The following is an 18,763-nucleotide window of genomic DNA, read 5'->3' on the forward strand; positions in this document are numbered from 1 at the left end:
TGGTGAAAGATTTGCTGCCCATAAGTTTCAGGGACAGAGAAGGTTTAATTGTCCAGTACCTGGCTGTTCCTGCAACATCTGTTCCAGCGGAGCGAATTTATTCCTCTAAATGTGAACAGGCTGCGCACTCGGCTCTCATCTGAGCACGTAGACCGACTTATGTTTTTGAATAGACATTTGAATGTTTCACCGGTCGTGGTAAATATAATATCCATTTTTTAAAATAATATTATTATTTTAGTTTTGAGCTTTAGCCATAGTTAAAATATCTAGGCTATTGGTCTCTGTTTTATACCTTATAATAGTTGTTTGGTTAAACTTTGGTGAACTTTTTTCTTTATCTTTTAAAAACTACGTTTCACCGCAGGATCAAATATGCTGCTAAAGTTATACTGGAAGATAATGTTTTGTTAAAAAAAAATTGCAGTTGAATAAAGTAGCAAAAAAAGAAAAAGTATCTTTGTGTGTTAATTTTTAAATCACAGACAAATAATGAAATGGTCTTTATAAAATAAAAATGCACTGGATATATTTGTAGCCTATTAAACATATTCGTAGAGATGACGAAAATTATTTGTTTGTAATAGTTTTTATCTTAAATATATTTTAAATCTTATTCAATTATTTAGCAATAATCAATGATTTCCATGCTGTTAAATAATATTTAAATAATATTTTGGTTGATCAGAAGGTGCAAATTGAATACAAAATATTCATTAAATATTAGAATACTACATAAGAAATAACGATAGTGACACTAATGTGAATTTATTGTACTTTCGTGTTTGTAAAGCGCAATCCGATCGAGTTACACTTTCAGTCAAGTTCACATCTGCATCAGCAAAAAAATTTTTTTTTTCAGATAAAAGTTGCAAGAACTAGTCTATATCTGATTAATTAACATGAACAATTATGCTGAAATCGCTGCATATCAGCGATTCGTTTCATGCTCATATAAGCAATGCACGATAATGATATTGCTCTTAAATGTTTTATTTTTCTATTATTATTGTTATTATTTTATTACTGATGTTATAATAATGCAGCCGAGCTTTTTTTCCCGTCATATTTCAGGGCATAATTCAATTCATATGGCTTCGAAAACGCGCAGGTGGTTAAAATAAAACTTAACTTAAAAATACAGCTTTATTACAACTATTACACTAAATAACGTAGATGAAAATATAGCACAAATCTGCCATAAATTTATAATGAGAACTTTATAGGGATCTATAGTAAAATCTGTCCTTGCCCATCTTTCAGCACGCTGTCATGAAAACGCATCAGCGGGAGCTCGCGCTCTCTCTCTCTCTCTCTCTCTCTCTCTCTCTCTCTCCCTCTCTGTCTAACGCATAACTTAGCATTCTATTGTGCTGATACAAGTTGTAATGTTAAGTCTGTATCTCAGCTATCTGATTTATCATAGGATGTGTCATAGAATTAGCTTCCGTTTATTGGTATACTCTTCACCTCAGGCAGATATTTCGTGCTCCTTTATTAATAACATTGCTTCATCATAATCATAATCTAACCTGTCCTAATCATGTGTTCATGTTTTCATAGACAGATTTTCATGTCAGATTTTTATTTTTATTTTTTTATTTTTTTATTTTCATAACAATTTTCAGATTTTTTCATTATATACATTATGGCCATGCCCCCCCCCCGCATTAAGCCCCACCCCCGATTAATCGATTAATCGTTTTTGAAACCTATCGATGATCGAAATGAGAAATTTCCTAAAATGCCCATCCCTAGTTTTTACTTGCATAAACTTATGCACACAATGCAGAGGCTAAGTGTAGTCATGCTAAACATTACAGTGTGAATGAAGCCAAGCTACAGTCTCATTGTCCAGGTCATGACATTTCCAAAAGTGATTGCTTTAGTCTAACTGAAACTGAAACACGCATTGGTTTTTGCATGTATTTGTAACAAAAAGAGCAGCATGAACATTCTACTAATGTTCTCCTTTTGTGTTCCACAGAAGAAATTAGAGATTTTTAATATCATATTCAACTGATAACAATGAAGAAACAGTATATTCTTTGTAAAGGGGCTGCTGAACTGGCTTTCCAGTGTTTCTGTTTTTGCACATCCTAAATTACATCAGTTCCCCCTAATATGTGTGAAGCCAGTCTATTTAAGTGACAGCATGTCTCAGAGGTTCTTGCCAGGCAGCACTATGGAGTAAACCTGCTTTAAACTGCAGTCTGTGAGCAGCCGCAGGTAGACTCCCTCAGGAGAACCGTGGAGACTAAATAGCCATTTCCTTCTCAATCTGTTTCACTCACTCACTATTTCTCTTTTCTCCATCCCTCCAATCATGAGCAGAGCACCTGTGGATTATTTGGAGCCTGTGTGCTCTTTCATCTGTTGTTATTTGGTGTATGTTGATGACCGATAACATGTTGATGTATTTGAATAACTGTGCAGTAGATGGAATTTTAAAGGACATCCACATTCACTGCTTTAATGAGGTGCTCTGCTCACTCTTTTGGCCTCCAGTCCTCTGTACAAACACACACACACACACGCACGCACACGCGCACACACACACACACATCCTATCCTTTGGAACCCTCCAACATACAGTACACACACAAGCTACATGCCTCACAGATTAAATATAAAACACACACGCACATCCAAAATAACTCTGCAATCTCAGTCATGCTACACACTGCAAATATCACAGTAATTACACACAGAAAAGCTTAATAAGACCTTCTCTCTCTCTCTCTCTCTCTCTCCCTCTCTCTCACACACATACACACACACACACACACACACACACACACAAGGACACACATAAGCCTGTCCATACTCATTGACGGGAGTTACATGTCATTACCCTACACAGTGGAGCATATGGCTGCAGGCAGTTAAGGGGACATGTAGTAATATCCTGCTGTATTTATGCCCTAAGTGGACAGTTCCAGGTCAGCTATACATTTCTAAGGAATTCAACCTTTACAAATACAGTATGTGCATGATATGACAACATAAGCCAGGGCTTCTCATCATTTGCATGTACCCATTGCTTGCTCATGTCCTGTGATGATTCCATTCAGTCGCAATGGCGGATGGCTTACAAATCCACAGGGTTGTCTATAATATTTATAATATTTTAATTAATGTATTTTATAATATAATGTTTACATATTGTATTTATTCAAATAATAATAATAATAATTATTATTATTAAATTATATTGAAAATATATTATAGAATATGTGTTATTATAAATAAATTATTATTATTATTATTATTTCATAGAAATATGATATAATATTTAATTATAATTTTAACTATATAATAAGTCAGCATGAAATAGAAACTGCAATTGTCTTTTCTTCTCTATTATGACATATCTGATTGAAACGTTTTCTCAAAAGAGATTTTTTTGGTTAAAGATTATGAGGGCACATAAAAACAAAAAAACGTAAATAAAAAAATATTTATAATAAACACCGCAAAATAACATAAAAAAATAAGAAATGTCAAATTTTTCATGGTAACTGTATTTACATTATATATATAAAAAAATCTAATAATAATTTTAACCTACACATTCACATGATCCAGAAGTTTCCTATATTTAGCTTGCAAAATAATAATGTCTGCTCTTCCCTCAAAGTGCAAAAGAGGATCCTGGGAAATCTCTTTGCTGTGGATAACGGTAGTCTATCCTAAGCAGCCTCTCAGGGCTAAAACAGCTGTTATCACTCCAGCAACAGGAGAACAAACCAATTTAGCCAAAGCCAGCGGCAACCTCAGAAAGATGTTTTTTTTTGTCCTATTACCCAAACACAAAAAATAGCCTGAGTACTGCATCTCATTTTGTCCATCATGTCGGATGCAATAAAAGAGCATAAGATATTGACAGTTTAAGCTACAGTGTGATGTTTGTGTCATTTTATAAAAACAACTAAATTGTCCTGCCAGGTGGCTGACATTAGGACTTAGGCCGTGTGTCCACCAAAGCATTTATAGCCAGCTGAAAACACCTAGCTGTGAGCGCTTGAGAGTGCATCTGAGGCAAAGCGTTTTTTTCAGTTGAGAACGCATTTTGGGTGCTATGATAGATAATATAGTGTAACTACTAGTATCTGATTTTGTGGATAGTTTACTTATGAATACAAAAAGGTTGACACAATCTAAAGTAAATGGATTTGTTGCATTGTTGTGCTTCTTGTTGTCATCTGTTGCTGTTGTACAAGGAGGATGTGGCGGTTGGTCGGAGTGGAATATGTCCCACCCATCCTCCACTGTGACTGGCCAGCTGACAAAAAAATGACAGTGATGAGCACTACGTTTTACCCAAAGTTGAACAATCTACAACTCTTAGTAGGGAGGAAAAAAAATGCTAAGTGCGCAGCGCTCAGTGTAAAAAAAAAAAAACTAAATAAAACACTCGGGCCTCGTCATGCTCCTGGCATCTTAAAAATGCAACGCTCCCATTGAAAACAACTGAAAAAAATAAAAACCATTTTTGTGGACAAATGACCTTACTGCTGTGGCCCTAAAGCATTATTTAAAAGCCACACAGATGAATTTGAATGATTTCCAACAACTGTCTCCTTACATGTCTATGAAGTCTGTCTGTCCAGTATTTATCATCTAGGTTAAGTTTGAGCTGTTTTTAAAACACTGTGACAATAACCGAGCTTTACCCGTCACTGTGAGTGCCTAATGATAATAGTATAGAGTCACAAGTCCTTCATACTGAGGGCCACAAACATCTCTCACTGCGGCAAAAGTGATCCAGTGTTGGGTGAGTGGAAGGTCTCAGGTGCAGAGAGACCACTGCTCTGGCCAAATGAGAGTTCACTTCTTCAGAATGAGTCACCTGCACAAACTGAGCATGAGAGTGTGAATCACATAAATATGGCAGGGAATAAAATCCACCTCAGTGGCAAAATTGACAGGTTGGCACACATACTGGGTGGCACAACTGCATATATCCAGCCAATCACTGCCTGAATTATTCATGTTATAGCAAAGCTGAACTTTCAGCATCATTACTCCAGTCTTCAGTGTCACATGATCCTTCAGAAATCATTCTAATATGCTGATTTGATCATCAAGGAACCTGCACACTCACGTAAAGCAATATATACTTTATAGTATATCTTATAAATCTTATAAATCCACATAAGGGTAAATACAGAACAGACAGGAGAAACACGTATGTAGTAGACCGGAAAACAAACGGAGAACAGAACACAACTAATACAGAGGAGCAAATGAGGATAATTAACCAGACACGCCTGAACTAACATGCATGAAAACTGGGTCACAGAACACATGAGGAATAAAAACACAACAAAAGTCCAAAGGGGTGCGACAACGATAAGGCATTAATATATTATATTACATTATAAACATGAACATCATGATTCCCTGTAAAGCTTCTTTGAAACAATGTGTATTGTGAAAAGTGTTCTACCGATATATAGGACTTGATGTTACAAATGCATTGTATTAGATCTGCATAGTTAAAAGGAAAAGGCTATTTAAAAAATAATAATAAAATAAACCAGATTTATTTATATTGTCTGGTTGACAGGCATTTTGTTCCAGAAACAACTAAGGATGTTGATTTCAGAGGACGATAATTAAAAATAGCAACACAGCTAACTTAAACTACATTTTACATCCAAATTTCAGCTTTTCCAGCAAGAAGGTACTTTTGCAGGTAGTGGTATTCATTAAAAATATGTTAATTCAATGTTTTTATGGCACATTCTGAAGCTCTACATTCAGAGAGCATGTTTGGATATATCCACAAGCTCTCTCTCTCTCTCTCTCTCACACACACACACACACGTTCACGTAGCTAATGCATTTGGTTTTTTTACAATTTCAAAAACATTTAGTTTACTTTATTTTTATACTAGTTTTACAAATGAGGACGTCCCCAAATGGAGGTTTTTGTCAGGTTTTTCTCACTTTTGAGTACACATTTGTCCCCAAAATATGATTAAATAGGCACACACACACACACACACAACTTTTAATGCATGTGAGCACAATAATAAATTCCCAGCTGAGAGCGCTTCCTCTCATCCAGCTGGATATTAAACTCAAGTCAAGGATCGGAACACTAAGTAGGGCTGAAGAGTGTTAGAGCAGGTCGACCGGAAAACTTGACGCTCAGTCAGTGGTGTGCAGGGGATGAACAAAACGGTCACACTATCAAAAAGTGCTAATAGTGCTGTGAGAGTCCATGGCAGCTAGGCTCAGTGTGTGTCCTCGACATCACAGAGAGGACAAAAGAACAGTCGTTGGACAGGCATCAGTAACAAGTATTAGCTCTTGTGCAAAGTTGCAAAGCATAAAAGAGGCAGATGTCAGTTTAAATCAGAGATAGGGCTAGTCTCTTTCTTTCTCTTCCACACTCTTTCTTTCTCTTCTTTGTTTCACCAGTGTAAACGAACAATGACATCTTAATGCCTAATTAAGCCGATAATTGAGAAAACCAGACCATTCACAAGGCATCTTAAGAGACAGCAGGCGTTTTATCTAGTGAACATAACTAAATGAGCATGCAAAAAGGCTGTAATAAATTTGTTCATCAAACTTTTTTTTATATAATTGCAAACCTTTCATCAGATTAATTAGGTTCAATTAACAGTTTAATTTCCCGAGTGTACATTTTTTTTTTTTTTATTATTATTTAGTTTTTTTAAACTCTACACCTGTGCCAGATTTTCCATAATCACAAAACATTTTTCTAACATGGATAATACAGCCTATGATTAGTGCTCCACAAGCACTAAAACCTACAGTGCTTAAAATTAAAAAGCCCTTCTCAAATTCTCTACGGCCCTGTCAGCCAAGACAGACACATGTGTCCTCATTAAGACAGGAAGCTCAGGCTATATGGGGCATCCTCCTAATGAAGCATAATTGGACTGCTTTCACTATTTAACATGGTACTATATGAAGGTATGGGGACAGCGGAGTCTCTTGCACTAGATAACAATGTCAAGTTATCATTGTCCCATACTGATTTTATTCTTCAGTCTGATATACCGATTCTTGCATTCGTCATTTCCAGCTCAAAAATCAAAAGCTTCCCTTAGTGTTTTACCACTTTAAAGTTCTTTGATGTAGTTTTATTTATTTATTTTTAAAAAGCACAATAACAGTTGTCATGTTTTTGAGGAAGACTAGACAGATGTGAGCAGACGTGATGCTCTTTTTGTCTCTCATTAATATAAAGGACTGTGCGGGAAAAAAAGAGTCTCTGTTCATCTCTCAGACTGAACATGACAGCTCTTCTCTTTGCCTCGTTGAGAAGTACATCCCTCGCTGGATCCTTTCTTACACCTCTCCAAAAAAAAAAAAAAAAAAAAAAAAACAGCGAACCAGAGATACAAAGCCACCACATATTTAAATCCATCATGCATTGTACACAGTCATATCCCTATTATTGTTGTGAATGACCAAAATGTATGATGCTGCATTGGATTTTCTCAAGCTGCTGTGCAGAGCTGCTATTGGATGTCATGAAAGGCTGGCGTTTTTATTCATGTTTGTTTCAGGGCAAGTCACAAATTACAGTTCGAGACAAGGTACCATCTAAATCACAAATAATTTCTCATAAATTAATAGACACTACGTTCAAACATTTGAGGTTGGTACAATTTTTTTTATGTTTTGGAAAGAATTCCATTATGCTCACCAAGGCTGCATATATTTGACTGAAAATACAGTAAAGACATTATTATTAATATTGTGAAGCATTATCACCACAGTTTAAAATCACTGTTTTCTATAGTAATATATTTTAAAATGTACAGTAATTTCTTCCTGTGATGCAAAGCTGATTTTTCAGCATCATTTCTCCAGTCTTTAGTGACACAGTGTTTCAAACAGTTGAACTGCTCACTATTTTTCTGAAAACCGTAATCATAAAGTATTTTTTTTTCTCCATATGGGACTGTTAAGATACAAACTCCATAGGCAACATTAAAGCTGACATGGTTTTTTACACAAGTTCACTGCCATGCGACGGAAGAAATGTGTCAGCTGCTAGAGATTCTGCTGTATCGGGGTAGACAGCACATTGATTATAATGGAAGTGATTAAATGGCTAACTGTAGTCTGTTTACAGTTGCAAAGCAACAGCACAACCTGTAATACAGAATTCGACTGATGTCTGGTCACAGGTGCACAGCGGCTTTGAGTGTGGCTCATCCAATTCAAATTTATAATGTTGATTTTTTTTTTATCGATTGTTCAGAACTTTTTCTGCTAAGGAAATTTAGGGAATTAAGCTCTTGGCACTTTAATTGAATTTCTTGCTTTAGCGAATCCCATCCAGATCATTTACTCATTCCGGATCTGGAGGTCTTGTTGTTCCGGGAGATTTGGTTTTTGAGGGTGATCCTTCCCACCCCTTCAGGCCTATTGTTACACAATAACACAACACCCCAGAGCAAATTCCCATAACACACACGATCCTAGAAATCCACTACCTTGCTGCCTGTACGCATGTATCCATGACTGTACAACATGCAGAAAGACTCGCTGCAGAGGGTTATTATTTTATTCTCTGTGCAAAACACTGAAAGACATTTCAGGCTTATGACAGAAACCGCTGCTGCTTTCTGAGATACGCTGATGCATGTTTACAGCGTCTCCCAAGAGCTATCACATCAGATGTAAAGTTGTAAACTACATATTGTGAAACACCTAATAAAGGCAAAGAAACACACACATATACTACTCTTCAACAGAAGGAAAAAAACAAAGAGTTGCTTCATTTAGATCATTATATTATGAGACTTCACCCAGTGCAGATCAAATCAGTGCAGATCAAAATATAACACCAGTAAATACACTCGATTCAGTTCTTTGTCTTGAAGTGTGCGAATATTCTTCAGGCCTGAAGGCTTTTTCTCTTGGAGGTCTATGAAAGCATACTCTCCCATAGATTTTTAAGTGGGCTCTTTAGGCTTTGGATGTAGGAATAAGTGAACATCTCATATTGATTGAGTCTTTGCATGGGGTCCGGCTATTGATCAGCTCTAATTCTGCTCACGGATCAAATAAAGGAATCTACTATTAGCTGTGAGCACTTCAAATGTCAGTGAGACGGTTGGAGGTCAGCGAATAAATTGCATTCCACCTTTATACAGACACATTCTTCTGAAAGCGAAAATGTGTCTATTACAGGAAAGTGGGAGAGTGAATGAAAAAAAAAATCTGTCTGGTTTATAATCTATTTTAATTATTTGTTTACCATCAAGCATCTGGTTAATATTACTCTCTACATATAGAGGATATCTAAATTTACTTCTCCTTAAAGTAATAAGACTTACCATCCAGCCGGTGAAAACACAGACAGCAGCAGAAATGAAATCAAACGTGGCTTTGGGAACTCAGGTTCTATTGAGATTGATTCTGATTCTATCCAGAAACCTAAAAAAATTCAAAGTTCCTCTTACAAGATCAAATCCCAGTAGGCAAACATTGTAACTTTATCCTGCTGTTTTACAACAAAGTAAATGAGTGCTTTTCAGAAATTTTGGAGAATGTTGGTAACCAAACAATCCAGAACAATCCTGCCCTCTTTTTTACTGTGTACTCAACCCCCTCTGGTAAAGGTGGCAGGTGCTGATGGGGAAGGTTTGAGCCCCACACAGAAGGGGAGCCGCTGAGGGTAAGTTTCCTCAGGCGTCTCCGGACACATATTCAGTTCCTGGCACAAGAGGCCATTCAGCATTACACAGAGCATTACACGGGGCCTTCACAGCACTTCACTCACAGCACACTGCGCGGGGGCTGCCCATTCACTACTCAACAGATCAGGACTGGAGCAATAAAAGAGACCTTCAAATATTCTGGACAAACTGCTGCTGTGTTTAAATATGACTGAGCTTCATAATGGGTCAGCGCATAACACAGGTCTTATCTTGAGGAAAAAAGAAAGATGGTGTGGAAAAAGTTCAAGAACATCATTGACTAATGAGCATGTTGAATTTTCCACCTGAGAGAACAATGAAATTCATAGAGGGACTGATTTATCTCTTCGCACCATTTAAAATCCCACCACGCCACTAGCTCAGACAGAATCAGTGAATGGAGTTTGTTTACACTGTTGGGAAACCTCCACATTAGTATTTGGAAGTGCACCATAATATCTGTTCATAAGGCCATTTCGCAATTGTTTTCATTTAATCTAATTGGTTTTTCTCAGGATCAGAGAGAAGGCATAAAGTGCTGATGAATGATAGGTCTGTCTTGACACACGCATAATGCATGAAAAGAGGATAAGGTGGGAGGATCTATGCATAGCTCAAAATTTACATCAAGAAAATAAATATTGGTAGCTCGGTGGAGATGAATGCTTAGACTGAATGTGCATTTCTTTGATGTGCATCTCAGGAGTATTACAGAACAAAGACTATTTAAAACATGCTATAGAACTGAAAGACATTTTCACACTGATTTTCATACTCAAGTGTCTAGTTTGTGTCATAATTCAAAAATAAAACAAAACAAACAAACAAAAAACTATGCACTCTCTATATTCTTTGATGCTTTCATAACAAACATAAACAGAGAATGAGTCTGATAGAGCAGTGTTCCCCAACCTTTTTTCTCCCACAAGTAAGGCACAAGTATCCCATCATCATACTAAACTAGAAACATAATTAATGATGGAAGTATTGGAAACATTTCTAAGTGCAAATATGAAAATATTTTTTTTATCAAAAAAGCACTGAATGTAAGCAAAAGTACCCCTTGTTGGGAATTAACACAGACACTAAATAAAGTGAGATTTTTTTCACATCCCCTGTCTATAACTTCACTATATTGTTGCTGTTAGACATCTACATGAGCCTAAAGAGCTTAAAGTCATTGGTTAATCAATTAATATGCTATTAATGCTTGTTTTCTCAGCGCTTTGATCCTGTTCTGTACAACGGAAGCTACCACACGTTGTGCGCTTTGAGACTAGAAACACAAATACTGTATCTTACAGGCTACTAAATCATAAAATTACATGTGACCCAAAATAATTGACCGACAACCCCAAAACTATTACGCAAAAATGGTTACTAATTCAAAATAATCAGTATTTTGAGCAAAATAGAACGATTTCGTGATGCATCACCGACAAAGAGCGCGCGTCCATCATGACGCACCGAGACTAATTGCACGCGCGGTGCAACGAAATTAACAAAAACTAACGTACACAAATGTGTTTAACTTGATAATTAGGTTATTGCACAACGACATATTCCAACCGTAACGCATTCAGCGTAATACGCATTTTTGCGTCTGAACCCTGCACTTTCTGCACTTGTCAACCACATATCGCTAGTACATTCAAAACGCGCCACATTTGGTATCAAATATATTAGGCTCTAATAGAAATAAGATCGATTTTTATCTCCGCGAGGTATGCGCAACAGGGAGACAAAAACTTTCACATACAGACTTCTTTTTCTTTTCTTTTTTTATCATTATGCCATCAAAGCAACAAATAGACACGAACAGCAGCTGCAGTGCGTTATCTATACACTGTAAAAACAGGTTGTACTCACAAGCATATGTCATGGAGAAGCTATTCCCCATTTTGACCATATCCACTTGAGGTACCAGTTTAGGGATATCCTGGTGATGCGAGAGCGCAAACCGAAACACTTCATATTCGTGTGATTCGGTTGGGAATAACCCTCCTGTGGGGGAAGAAATACATTAAATCCCACAATACATTAAAGCAACCTAATGAGTTTTCTGGTAAAACAAGTTAAAGTCCATAATTATGAATCCTTTTCCATTTTTTTTTTCATAACGCATCATTCTACTCTCCATCATTCACTTTTGTCATTCACTCACCTATGTTGATATTACTTGGGAAACTGGAACCGAAGCACAATCCCAGAAAACTGGTGCAGAGCAGTGTGAGGCTTCGCTGCATATTTCCTTTTGCATTAGCGAAGAAAAAGAAAGCCAAATCCCAAGCATGGGTATGCGCGTGGTGTAGAATACGTTTTCTGAATGCTCTCACACTATCCGCACATCAGCGAGTGAGCAGCGTGGTTTACAGGTGCACTTCTCTGCGCGTGCTGCCCTCGCTCGCACTCGCGCCGCGTCTTGTGTGTTGCTCTCCAAGCCGTTCCTTCAGAGAGAGAGAGTGTGTGTGTGTGAGAGAGAGAGAGAGAGAGAGAGAGAGAGAGAGAGAGAGAGGGAGAATCCGATAACCGTATTCCACTCCAGCGCAACAGAATGTGTAGACTTTCTTCTCACGTTCACAATTAAACTGTATGACTGAATTACAGAGAGGTCTTTCTCGCCCTCTAACTGTGCGTCGTTACGATAGCGAATAACGCGTCAACAAACGTGAGTGAATGCTTTGAAATAATATTTTAGAGCTCCTTCACTTTAAGATCCTCCCCTGTCAAAGACAATAATCGCATGGCTCTAATATTTCATTAGGTTGCCTCTCCTGTAATGATGACAAATCTGCTTTTTTTTTTTTTTTTTTTTTTTTAACAAAACCTAGGAGTAATTAAAATAATTAACTGTGATGTATACCAGCAGTTTCAAGAACTATATATGTTCTTCAGTAAAAACAACAGTTGTTGTGGGGACAAATTTAAATAGGAACTATGATGCTAGTTTACATGTTTTTATCATATTAACTAAGGCATAATATTTTAAAATATAATTTAAAGTCTTCTTGCCTTCAAGTTTGCAGAGGCCTCCTGGTTGATTTAGAGCATGGTAGATAAACTTTACTAGCTGATATAAACAGAGAGGCCATCTGCTGCACCCCAGACCGAAGACAGCTGCTGTCCAGTTCCCTCATAAGGAAATTAAGGTTTCAGACAGGCTTACAATACTCCATAACATGCCAATCCAGGTGAATGTATAGATTTGATATATTAAAGGTATAACTAATATTATATGTAGAATTATTTGAGCATTTAACCGTAACCCCTAGTTGCTCCAGAGGCGTGTGACCTCTGACATATATATATAGCAATTGTAAGTCGCTTTGGATAAAAGCGTCAGCTAAATGAATAAATGTAAATGTCTGTGTTTGATAGCGTTGCAGGGGATTGCAAGGTAACAGCCTGAAAACAGTGTGTTCAATGTAGGAAACAGTGGACAGTGCATACAGATCATGTGAATTTGAGCAACTAAATATGTTGTAACTGCAATAAAACCAACAGTCATAAAATATTTTAATGCACTTTATCATGAAATCTCTTATCTTCCTTGGTATAGGCACAACATGTGGAGTTAAAACTTTGATAGTTTGTACAAGCAGGCTCAAGCACTGAAACCATCCTTTATAATGTTGCTGGGAAATCTCTACTTAGAGCTGCAGAGCCGGCTTCGCAACCACTTTGAGCTTGAGAGAGCAATGCCAAGATTAGAGCTCTCGGGCTGTTTCAGAACAACAGTGGGTTATTTATAATCCACTGCACTTTCGGTGTGATAGAGATTACCTGCTGGCAAACACTGCCGGAAAAACATGCCAGTCACTGTTGCAGCATCACTAAAATAATTCTCAAACCATTCAAGATCATGTTCTCATGGATCCATGTATTATGCATCATCACATGGCCGAGGCTGCAATAAAAATATTTTGTTATTTGTCATATTTTGTTACGAGCAAACCTACCAGGGTTCAGCTCAACATCAGGTGTTTTGAATGCAAGGTCGGCTTAAATGCTATTTTAGTTAATTTGTTAGGTCAATTTGATTTTCCTTTTTTTTTATGAAAAAGGTTGTAAATCCTGCCTTTGACTTAATTAGGATTAAGGATAAACTCATTTATCAGACCAAAGCAATTTCTCTCTTCTGGATAAAGGAAAAAAATTGGTTTTCTTTTTAATATTGTCTCACACAAACAGGCCAGATTAACATTGTCATTGACAAAAGAAATTTAAGCGATTAAACTGGTGTGGGGCGAGAAACAAGAGTACTTCAAATTAACATGCAGAGTGCACCAATGCTCTCGAAGAATGCTCAACGAGACTCGAGAAAATGAAAGAGAACATCTGAGAACTTATGCAAAGTGTGAAAGAGAAGGCATCATTTCTTAGGATCTGAGTTCAAGAGGAAGGCACACATACATAAAGGCTGCACTCAGCCACACCAGCTTCTTGCAAACATCTCAATTACTTATTGGAAAGTGAGAAGGTGAAGAAGCCTTTCTCATTAAGCCTGTATCATATTCAACCCAAAAGACCTCTATTAGACATCAAGGCAAAAAGAGCAAGTAGTTAGAGGCTTGGGAAATGAGCTGCACACATTACGTAAGATGTTTTGATTGTTGTACACACAGCTTGTTCTCTCTGTAAAGGACGCACTCTTTTCTGGGGCCTACATAATTAACATGATCTTTTTTGCAGGATGGCATCTGCTGTCAAAGAACTCGGTTAATGGCAGCATATGATTCTTCCATGTACATATATCTTTAATTTACATATTTTTCTCCAGAAGGCACAAACATTGGCATAAGCTTAGAATAAGCATCATATCAACACCACTAATTACATAACACCTCACAGCAGGCTACGTAAAAGAACTTTGGCGTGTTCAGTATTTTACACCAGGTTTTCTCATCTACCATGTTCAATTTCAGTTTCTAAATTTCAATTGAGGTATTGAACAGAATATAGAATTGAAATTCGAATTTGAAGCTGAATTGATTGTGAATCTCTTAGACAAACTTTCAGACAAACAAAAGTCCCACTTTCTGAAAAATAAATAAAAGAGCAAGTGGTAACGTCATTGTATCACTGCAGCTGCCGTTAGAAGCTCCAGTTCCCATAGAAACTGAAATGTGCGCTTGGGACTGCACATGCGCAATGGACCAACCTAGGGTATTTGTTTTAATGCTATTTTGAGTACAAGAAACGACATTTTTGGGACGGTTCATGTCAGCTTTTTTGAAATATTTAATATGAAGTCGGCATAAAATGAAAATTCATCCTATCCATTTTCTAAATGCATATTATAGACCTTACTGTGAACAATTCATCCGTCATATGTTTGTCATATGTCAATGCTAAAGATCAATATGAGTCTGGGATGCATGTACAGTATAACTTTAACTCTGTCTTAAATGGGATTATTGATGCGCAACTTCTTTAGTCTTTGTGATTGATTGCGGTGGGGGGTTTTCTTAGGATAAAGTTCAACAAGTCTGTGGATTCGACAGAACACATAGAGATAGACAGGCAAAGATTTATTATTTAAAGCAAGTTTGCATAAATTTATCAAACAAATATCATATTTGTTTGACTGTAGATAATAACCTTATCAGGCTGATTATTTTGTTTTAATTGTCTCCGGATCCCTCAGTTTGCATGTGGCATGCAACATATTTCCCCATTTTTTAATATTCTAAACCACAGCAGGTCTATAGGAGCAAATTATGCTGTAAAGAACTGCAATAGACACAAACTGTTTGAAAGACAGGGAACAAGTGAGCCAAAGGAATGTGCGCTTGGCATTTTTTAAGGGCCTAAGTCCCTCATCTGCTTCTCTCACTCATTCTGTGTTCCATCTATAATTGTCTTTCCAATCCGCTGCCTGCCGCTGGATGTAGGGCTTTCAGAACGTTACCACGGTAATACTGATTGATGGAGTCGATACCTCAGCAGGTTCCAGAACATCGAACACCCCTGCACACAGACATGACAAATTTTGGGGAACAAATTATAATCGCTCGACTCATGATGAATTCCCTCTGGGAAAATAGAAATATTGTGAATACTTATGAACTTTGCCTGCCACATGGCCATTCATCTAGTACACTCATGGGGGAGAAAAAAAAGACAAGGTTAAGACGCAGAAATTCTCATTGACGAGGATGGATGAAAGACAAGAGATGCAGGGTATTTGATGGACGGATATATACAAGTGGCTATTACTTCTGAACTACGTCTAGTCTTTGATCTACATTTAAAAAGCTAATGAAATAAATCTAGTACAACAGTTATGTAACAGAGAAACATTTGCTCTCACTAATAAAAGGAGCAAGGAAACAAGGAAATTAATGTGATCTGCTACAGAGATGTGTGGGTTAAAGTAAAGCAGCAAGACACATCAGGGTTGCTTCAGTCCAAATGTGACTAGCAGACAAGCATTAAAAATCAATCAAAACAAATTAACGGTTGACAGCAATAGCTGTCTTTGTGAAATGGAATTGAACCTGGTTGCAGAGCAGTCACGATAATGAGTGCCAATCACCATGACTGTCAATCATTTCCTCTCTCCATCACCCACAGAGACCTCAGAGAGCAGAAGGAGAAGGCAATTGATGGGGCCAAGATATCAAAAGAAAAATAGTGGACACCTGTGACATCACAATGAAAACTGGGGCTGTTTAGGAAAACTAATGCACCAATCATTTAATTGACAAAGGTTTTTTTTGTATGAAGGTACCTCCTGAGGCACCATAACATCAGGTATAATTATATAGAACAAAATTCAAAAAAAGTGAAGATTTGAAAACTATAAAATTAATAATGACTTTAAAAATGAAATAACATTTGAATTCAATTCCTGCAACTATAAAGGTTCTAATTTAAAAAGTTTGAGAATTATATCATTATGATATGAAGCATGGAAAGGATCTATTTGCGAGAGACTGATGTAATGGCAAATTTGTAAAACATTTTCAGCAAATTTTCATTTTTGAGTGAACTACTTTTTTATGGTTGTGTTCATGTTTGCTCAACTTGTGAATATAATGATTCTAATATGTTCTGAACGAACAACTTGCTGCACAGGATTTATTTATCCTGCCAAATACCTATAGAAAGACACTGAATTACATTTGTCATGTTTCGAATGTGTCACTAAAGGCTGAAATACACTACATGACTTTTAAAATCAGAACAGATTTTTAAAGACTAGGCATCACTTGCTGACTTTGTAGATGGTTACAGAGAAACACTGGGCATTAAACACTAAATGACTGAGAATCACACACTAACAGCCTTTCACACAACAAACTCAAGCAGAAACATGTTCCTTGTTGCTATGAGAAAAGAAAAAAAACCTTACAAAATGTGTTTGATTTACTCTGACTGGATCTAATAATCTGCATTTAAAAATCATTGCACTGTACATGTGATTTTCAAAAAAAATCTTTAATTTCCTATTGATTGAAACTGCTAACTGGAGCCAATTCATCCAAACTTCATAATGGGCGAAAAAATCTGGAAAAAAGTTGTCTGTATTTCTTAGCCAATGATCTTTTTTAGCATATCTCCTGGTAATAACAATAATAAAATGGTATTGTGAAGGATACAAAAAACAGGCAGGAGATGGACAAGATCAAAACCAAAGAGGCAAAACAATGTCATGTTGTATACAATAGAGTAGCCACTCTTGATTTCAGCCATCATACATTGCTATTTTTTTAGACCCAGACTGTGATATAAGAGTCTCCGTGGCAACAGGCGAGAATGCTGGGAGGCCATACGAGGTAAACAAAGATGCTCTTTTTGTGTTGATGGATTCACATATCATGCCTAATGCACTGTTTATGCTGTGCTAGCACCTTCGCAGCCACCTGAGCTGACGGCTCGCTCTGTTGAGGTGTTGGACCCTCATATATTTATCCAGGGAAATGACTAGCTTAGAAATCAATTAGTGCCTGTCTATGTGAGTATTGCACACCTGCCATGGCCAAGCAGGACGCTTCCTGTTCATTAAATCAGTTCACCTAATGATCTCAATCGCTTGGCTGTCTGATGCAATCGACTGGATGCCATACAAAAAGTGAGCGACAGGATGAATGAATGAAGCAACAGAAAGAGAAAAAGCTCTGACTAATCATAAATACCCTATGATTGGAAATTCAGTGGTGGAAGAAAGTCTAAAGCACCTTTAATATACGGTCGCTGTGTAGGAGTTTTCTGGAAACCTACATTATGTAGGTGTTTTTTGGAATTACACATGGAATTCACTGAAGAATTTGTCTTTTTCTTTCCCTGTGAGACCATCATAATGTGTTACACGGCCTATATTGCAGCCAAGATGAGTTATAGTCTGAACTTACTCCACACAGGGCTTTCCCTGATCACAAGCAGCAACTTTTAAGACAACAATGTTTACACATATCTTATAAATGTATCATCTAGATGTATCATCATCAGCATAGTTTCAGTCCAATGTTTTACTTGTCCTCAAACAGCAGTATGGCCTACATTCATCATGAGGTTGGGATGTAAAAAAAAAAAGGCACCAGAGTGTCCTGAAATAGTTTGCAGTGCACATTACAGCATGTATTAGCTTGGGATGCATTAAAATAATTAAATATGAACAAGAGCTCATGCCTAAGAGATGCTGCGTTTTGTTTGTAATTAGAGTGTGCTGTATGTTTGTAGATGGCCTAGATGACCTTTAAGTGTGACATATGCATTTCCTGCACCTAAAGTTATGTATAAAAGGGTTCAGCTGTTCTTGTCCTGTATTTACATGAGATTAAAGCTCAGGGATCTTGTAAAGGTCTCATGTCAATTATTAAGGTTAATTACCATGATGTGGTTTATACTATAGCACCCTACTTAAACAAAAGACCTTTGAAAGACCTAATTACAATGGGCATTTTCTATAAAGGGAAGATATTATATGAAATATTGATAGGAAAAAAACATGTCAGAGAGATAATGACTGCCTATCATGTTCATTTTTAAACCACAAATCACCAGGAGGGGTTCAACTGTTGGAAACAAAAAGAAAAAGTATATGTATATAAAATAGCTGC

At 36.9% G+C, this 18,763-nt stretch overlaps 1 protein-coding gene across 2 annotated transcripts in view; it reads right to left on the minus strand.

Moving 5' to 3' along the window:
* Nucleotides 1–12,096, minus strand: part of LOC113057734 (glutamate receptor 1-like) — a 63,613-nt gene extending 51,517 nt beyond the window's left edge. For both annotated transcript variants that reach the window (XM_026225233.1, XM_026225234.1), the window contains exons 1-2: nt 11,863–12,096; nt 11,568–11,702 (exon numbers count right to left, since the gene is read on the minus strand). In XM_026225233.1, coding sequence (XP_026081018.1) covers nt 11,568–11,702; nt 11,863–11,944 — 217 coding nt within the window. In that variant the 5' untranslated portion in view covers nt 11,945–12,096. The remainder of the gene's footprint in view (nt 1–11,567; nt 11,703–11,862) is intronic.
* Nucleotides 12,097–18,763: the final 6,667 nt, after the last annotated feature.

This window comes from Carassius auratus, chromosome 39 (assembly GCF_003368295.1).
Source record: "Carassius auratus strain Wakin chromosome 39, ASM336829v1, whole genome shotgun sequence".
Lineage (NCBI taxonomy): Eukaryota > Metazoa > Chordata > Actinopteri > Cypriniformes > Cyprinidae > Carassius > Carassius auratus.